This window comes from Camellia sinensis, chromosome 8 (genome assembly GCF_055761805.1).
Source record: "Camellia sinensis isolate YWXY chromosome 8, ASM5576180v1, whole genome shotgun sequence".
NCBI lineage: Eukaryota > Viridiplantae > Streptophyta > Magnoliopsida > Ericales > Theaceae > Camellia > Camellia sinensis.
The window spans coordinates 113,743,113-113,750,196 of record NC_138968.1 but is presented as its reverse complement, the minus strand read 5'-3'; the positions used below and the strand labels follow the sequence as shown (position 1 = coordinate 113,750,196).

At 34.3% G+C, this 7,084-nt stretch overlaps 1 protein-coding gene across 4 annotated transcripts; it reads left to right on the top strand.

Annotated features, from left to right (window-relative positions):
* Window positions 1-642: 642 nt before the first annotated feature.
* Window positions 643-5,837, top strand: LOC114291085 (bark storage protein A). Of its 4 annotated transcripts, none has more exons than XM_028235120.2 (6): window positions 643-934; window positions 1,199-1,266; window positions 2,678-2,833; window positions 2,942-3,151; window positions 3,749-3,928; window positions 5,580-5,837. In XM_028235120.2, the coding sequence occupies exons 1-6, from the start codon at window positions 679-681 to the stop codon at window positions 5,640-5,642; spliced, it is 933 nt and encodes a 310-aa protein (XP_028090921.2). In that variant the 5' UTR covers window positions 643-678; the 3' UTR covers window positions 5,643-5,837. The 4 variants fall into 4 exon arrangements, with proteins under 4 accessions (XP_028090921.2, XP_028090922.2, XP_082739299.1 ...); XM_028235121.2 differs by lacking the exon at window positions 5,580-5,837 and adding an exon at window positions 5,197-5,536; XM_082883173.1 differs by lacking the exon at window positions 5,580-5,837 and adding an exon at window positions 5,194-5,536.
* Window positions 5,838-7,084: the final 1,247 nt, after the last annotated feature.

Genomic DNA, 7,084 nt, shown 5'->3' with positions numbered 1-7,084 from the left:
CATTTTTAATATTTAATCTAATATTAGAACCCTCAAACAAACTCATACCGGTTACAAACCGATAAAGATAATTTTAAATAATCAAGACAATTTTTAATGACTAGGTAAATGTCACATTAGCATAAATATTCAGTCAACTAGCTTTCAGGTCACTTCTAATGTTTAGTCCAACACCACAAGTCAATTTTAATCCATTTTCACATAAGAGTTATGACAACAATTTTAAGTAAACAAATTTTTAGGTTTTACAAAATAAGAAAAAATTAGTATATTAAAAAATATAAATTATTACTATCATATGGTAAATTAAAATTACGAAACTTATAAAATGAAATGTATTTATATTTTATTGTAAATAATTTTTTGTAATTTATTATTTAAATTTTACCAATTAAATTATGATATGCAGATTTTTATTAAGAACTTAAAAAATACAATTAATGGCATTAGAATAAAAATCTTCATTTAGTATAACTCTAATAAAATTTAATTGATTGTAAGTCACTTTTACAACATTACTTATTGTTAATAAAATTTAACTAATAACTGACTTTCGTTGATAAATTTTTTTTATTATTATTTAATGTTAATCAATATATGTGGTCCAAAGCTATCCTACAATTCTGACCAAAAGCTGCTTAAAATGCATTGGCATTTTCCATTGACCTCAACCAAACCATGGCTAGAGCACAGGCCGTACCATGTTTACCATGTTTGCTGAGAGTACTGGTTTTGAATCTCTTGATCTCCTCACTAGTTTTTCCTTTGTCAGCTACACCACTTAAGAGGAGAAAAAGTCTGAATACTATAAAGTACCTCAATCACAAAGGGCCATATCTTGGTCTCATCACAGTCTACCCACCTGAAGAAGATGCATTCTTTGCAACAAAGGCCTTTAAACTTGACCCAATACACCCTTTTGTGGATCTCTCAGGTATATATATATATATATATTAGTGGCGGATGCAAATACAATGGGTTGTGCAGCTTTTTGAACGGTTTGCAAATGAGAAATATGAGTTGGTTTTGAAAACTAGTTAGTAGTCATTTACTGAACGTGACATGTTTATTCATACAGTTAACAATTCCATGGCCCTTTTTGGATGTCGAAATTGTGTGAGAAAGTTTCCAAAGAAGTTATGAGTTGATAATTGATGGATACTGTTTGTTTGTTTGTTTTTTTTTTTTTTTTTGTCAGGCCGACGATTCCGGGTGGGGAACTTACATGGGAAGAAAGTCATCTATGTGAGATGTGGGATTGGAATGGTACGCTGTACTTCTGTCTCTAGCTCTCTTTGGATGTTTACAAAGTATAAGCGGATATTCTGATCCGTCCAAACCAACCGAACCGATTCGTCGCATTTTGGATGGATGCGAGCGGACGGTTACGGATTGATTTTTTCCAATCCACCTAGTTTTGGATTGATTGCGGATTTGAGGTTCCTTTGGCCGCAACTGAACCGCCAAACCGCGAGCACTCCTAATAATTTGTAAAATTTTGTATTTTCAATTTGTTTAGATATTCTGTTTGTGTTTTCAATTGAAAAATGGTTTAGATATTTGGTTGTATTTTCAATTTATTTTCAATTTGGAAATCTCTTTATCAAATGACAAGTGTTAATATTTGGTATTTTTGTGTGAAAAATATAAGACTTAATTTTGTCATTTTTAAAAAAAATTAAATTAAATAGTTTTTGAATTAAAAAAAAAAGTGATGAAATAGTTTTTATAATGCATGGTTTTCTTATATGTATCTATTATTGGTATTTGACAATTTACTTAATAATCTTTTGGTTATATTGAGTTAGATTGTTATCACACAAAAAAAAAATGTTGACGAGTTGTTATATTATATTCAAAATTTGTAAAAATTTAAACCGCCAAACCGATTTTTATCCATCCGCCAATTTGTCAATCTGCTCAATCCGCATCCGCCAATCCAGCGGACGGATGGCGGATTGGAGATTCTCCGGTTGCAACCGAATCGCAAGCACCTCTATCATGAATCAATCAAATTCATTGAAAATCAAAGTTGTCGCTAGCAGCCAATTCAAATCAATGTGAAAAATTGATTAGTTTCTCATCGATCCTTTTCACCTATGCAACTCTGTAACATCATGTGCTTATTTTTGTAAAATTGGCACCTATGTGGTAGAAAGGAGTTGGCTTGGGAAGGGGAACAAAATTCAAGTAGTTGGAATCAAGCATTCCTTGAGTTTTGCATAACTCAATGATGCTTCTCATGGTGCCTAACTTTGTAAGAGATTATCTAGTAGGTCCGACCTATAGCACGTAGTGTGCCCTTTCAATAGTAAGGGGATACATGATAAGATGGTTATGAATCTCCTTATTAATTGTTAGGTGATAGGTCAAACCTACTAGATATAGATGATCAACTTGTCATCTGAAACATGGTATCCCTGAATTCAACCAAATCATGCTAGCCATAACTGACCAAGAAAGTTTGCTCAAACAAATATATGCTCCATTGTTGTACAACAGTTTAAACCTAATGCAAACACCCCTAACACCTATACTATATAGCTTGTTGGCTTTAATTCCTTGGCAAAAGGCATCTAGCAAACAGGCCAGTGGAACAACATTCTTTCTTCTTGAAGATGATTTTAGAAATGTGTCAATGTCTACACCAACTTAAATGGGTAATGGTCTCATGCAGGTGAATGCAGCTGCAGCAACACAACAAATGTTGGATCTGTTCGACATAACAGGAATTGTACATTTTGGGATAGCCGGCAATTTGAACAATTCCATGTCAATCGGAGATGTCACCATCCCAAAACAATTTGCCCACACTGGCATTTGGGATTGGCTGGTACTATGAAGTTTATTACATTTCTTCATCATCCCACTGTTTTTCTTTCTAAATTAAGCTTTTCGTAATGACTGATTGATTACCCATATGAGACTTCATTTTGTGCAGGAACTGAATGGAACATTGGGAACTAATGATGTTGCTGACTTAAAAATTGGAAGCTACAATGTACCTAAAATGCAAGGTATTAATCTGTTGGGACAAATTGGATATAGCTACGAGGAATTCTTCTCCGAGTCAGGGAAGCCTGATACTGCTCAACCTTTGCTTTGGTTGCAGATAACCCAGAAATGGCTTCAGTTTGCTGCTAGTTTGGAGGCAAGACATCCCTACCAATTATTATTTTAATTTTTTAGATCGTTTTATTTCTATATTTCTTCTTTCTTCTTAATTGGATTTTCTTTGCGATTTTAGTACTTTTTGAAGGTGGGGGGTTGAATAGAAAACCCTTCTTAATGAGTAAGGATGAAATAATGAAGTGCAAATTTTGATAAGGGTTTGTGTTGTGGGAACAACTTGTGAGAATAGGACTATTTTTTTGTGAGTTCTGCAACGTAGGTCCGTTTGATTAGAGTGAAAAGTATGTTGAAAAGCAAAAATAATAGAAAGTGAAGTGGAAACAGCGGAAGCAAGGAAATCTTATTCTCTGGTATGCATTTGGTTAAAATGAAAATTTTGAAAGTTACAAAAGTTTGTTACTCAGGAGAAAAATAAATTTTCCGGTATTTCTTGTATAAGAAATTTAACACTTTTTCATTTCTCACCATACTCATGCTCAACAAACATGGAAAAAGTTCCATTTTTTTGAATCTCGCACTTTCCATTGCTTTGCGTTCATCGTAACCAAACTTAGCCTGTATGAAGCCCCCATTTTTTTTTTCTAAAGTTTACAAGTTCTAAGTTATGTTAATGCAGGGGACGGAACTAGAGCAATGTGTGAACTCAAGTGTGTGCCTTCCTCAAAAGCCCAAACTAGTAGTTGGACTCCGAGGCTCAACTGCCAACATTTTTGCGGGCAATGTAGCATACAGGGACTTCCTCTTCAATACTTTTCAAGTTTCATCAGTTGACATGGAGAGTGCAGCTGTGGTGATGGTAAATGCTTCTTAATTTCCTGCTTATTGGTTAATAACTCTCTAAATCTTCTTAATTTTTACAGCTTCCTATTGTATATGTAGTTCAGAATATGTTAGTTTAAGCAAGGCATCATTAAGTTGGCCTTTCAGGAATCCACTGGTACTAATTTGTCTAAGACATTGTTAGCCACTTCAGTGTGTGATAATCTGACATATTCTGAACAACATAATTCAAAAAATTACATCACTAAAAAAAAAAGGACGAAGAAGTTGATTTATGGGCAAATATAACAATTGGGTTACATTGGTGGTTTAACAGACAAGCAAGTCAAATGGGTATCCAGTGATTGTCATCAGAGGACTATCTGACGGAGCAGGAGGACTACCAGGGCAGAACTCAATTGATATATTTGGGCCTCTTGCTGCTGTCAATGCTGCCAAAGCAGTCATTCAATTTGTCAAAAATTACCATGAAATGCCTTCCCAATTCTAATAAAAACATATATGGATTTTCTATATATTGGAATTGTTGTGTTGCAAGTTTATTTATAAGAATAACAAAGTCAAAAGCAAGTGAATGGAGAAATATCTATGGCAGAAAGGCACCTTCTAAGAAATGCCATGCCACTATGTGGCGTTAGTTATAATATTTTGTAGTAAAAGTTATGAATGAGCAAATATATGGTGTATATCCCTAAAGTGAATGTTGTGAATGTGGGATTTCAAAAGAAATCTAAACCCCAAAATCTCAAGTCTAATCAATAGAAGAAAACAATAATAATTGCGTACCTGACGTCATTGATAGAGGTAAGTAGTGGACTTCTTCGTGGTTATTGTTTTCCGCTCCAGAACCCTACTCTTGTTTGCTCTCACACACCGATGGAAAAATATGAGATGGGGGCTAGGGTTGGAGTGGGAACCTTAACCACATATTTATGGAAAATTCTATTTCCACACACCAAATTATCTATGTGTACATTTTTTCTCAATCCACACATTTAGTAATTTGATTTTTACTTCATTATCTCAGTCTACACACTTCACATTCCCAATATACCCTCACCTTCTCTATGCACATCCCCTCCTTCCATCCTTTCTCACTCCAAAAACCTTAATTTTCATGAACATCAACTTTAGCCACACACAGGAACACGAACTTGAGCAAAGCATCAATGAAAGAACACGACCCATTCTCACAAACATTCTTGGCCTTTGGATCATTGTTGGATTTGATCAAGTAGTTCTTCTTCTTTGCACTGAGCCACTTCTTTGTCTTCGCTGCAGTAGTTTGTTTCTTGGTACTAAAGGTGTAACTTCTGAGATATCTCAGTGTCCAAGCTTAGCTCTCATGGAGATTTTTGGGTGACCTTGCATAGCCAAGAGGAGAAGAAGAACATGGTGCTGATGATGATGATGAGCCTTCCTCTTGCTTGTTTTTACTCAACAGTCTCAAGAATTCTTTATCTACTTGTGCCTATTGAGAGAGCTTCATGTGTCTTTTCTCCACTGGCAATGGAGATTGGACACCTAATATACACCCTTCAATGCAACTTTTGTAAACACAATTCTGTAAATTGCTTTCAATAGGTATATGATCATGTTTTGATATATGGGGCTATATTTCTTCTGTTTAACTTTTGGAAGATTAATTGTTCAAATTTCATTTTCAGAACAAAGTTTGTCGATTGAAGAAGTTATACAATCTAGTGTTGTTCCCCGCTTTGTATGGTTGAGGTTTGAGCATGGGAGGCGATGGCCGGTGGTGGCCGGCGGTGAAGTGGCTAGTGAGATGGTGGTGGGTGAGATGTGTATGGAGAAATTGTGAGATGTGTAGGTGAGATGGTAATTTTGTTAAAGGATAAAATTGTGATTCTGAAAAGATTCATTAAGTGTGTGAAGTAAGGAAACTTGGTGTATGGAAGTAGAATTTTCCCATATTTATAAAGCCTTAATTCCATATTAGCCCATCATAAATAATGGAATTACAAGTAAGCCTAACTAAAGTTCGACTTTTGGTAATATGCATTCGCATCCTGTACAATAACAGGTGTCACAGCCTCATTATTTTTAATATTTACCATAGGAATATCAATACTTTCTTCTTCAAACAAAATATTACTGGGTTGTAACCTCCCGCCACATTTTAGCATTCTCAATAATTTAGATTTTATTAATCTAAATAATGGTATTACTAAATGGCCAATAAAACTTAAAACACCTTAACCTTTTCCCAGTATCCAGGCAACTATAGTTCTTGAGTTCAATTTTCTTTCATTTGGCTCATAAAGCTTAACTTTAGTTAGACAACCCTAGACATCAAAACACCTAATATTAGATCTTTTTCTAGTCTATAATCCATATGGGTTTTAGCTACTGCCTTACTATATGCTCGAATAAGAATGTAAACTGCAATCTTTAACTTCCCAAAAGAAACTCTGTCAAAGAAAAATGACTTATCATACTTCTAACCATATCTTTTAGGATCCAATTTTGTTTCTCGGCTACACCATTTTGACACAGGGTCCAAGATATGTTGTATTGAGGAACGATGCCATATTCCTATAAGTATCTCACAAATACCCTTGACGTTATTTACCTGATCCATCATATCTACCATAGTATTCACCACCATGATTGGATATAACATCTTTAATTTTCTTATCAAGTTGATTTTCAACCTAAATGCCTTGAATACATCCAATGCTTGTGATTTTTTATGTATTAAGTATAGATACCCATAATGAGAACAGTGATCTATGAAAGTGATAAAATAACGTTGACCATTCTAAGCAGCCGTAGGGAATGGATCACAAATATCAATATAAATCATTTTTAAGACGTTTGAACTCTTGTTGGTACCGAACTTCCTTATGTTTGTTTGCTTCTTCTTTATACATTCATTGCAAATTTTTAAATTTGTAAAATTAAGAGGACCAAGAGCTCCACTTGACACAAGCTTTTCAATTCTCTGTCAAGAGAAATAGCGTAGATGCTTGTGCCACAACATAAAAGAGCTCTTATTAATTAATCTTTGCTTTGTATCGTAATTTATCACATGTAGTGAGAGGCATCCAAGTCTAACCTATATAGATTATCAATTAAAGGATCATTACCAACAAAATTTGAATTTTCAAAGAGACTAAATCTTCATTTTCCAAATGAACAAGTATAACTG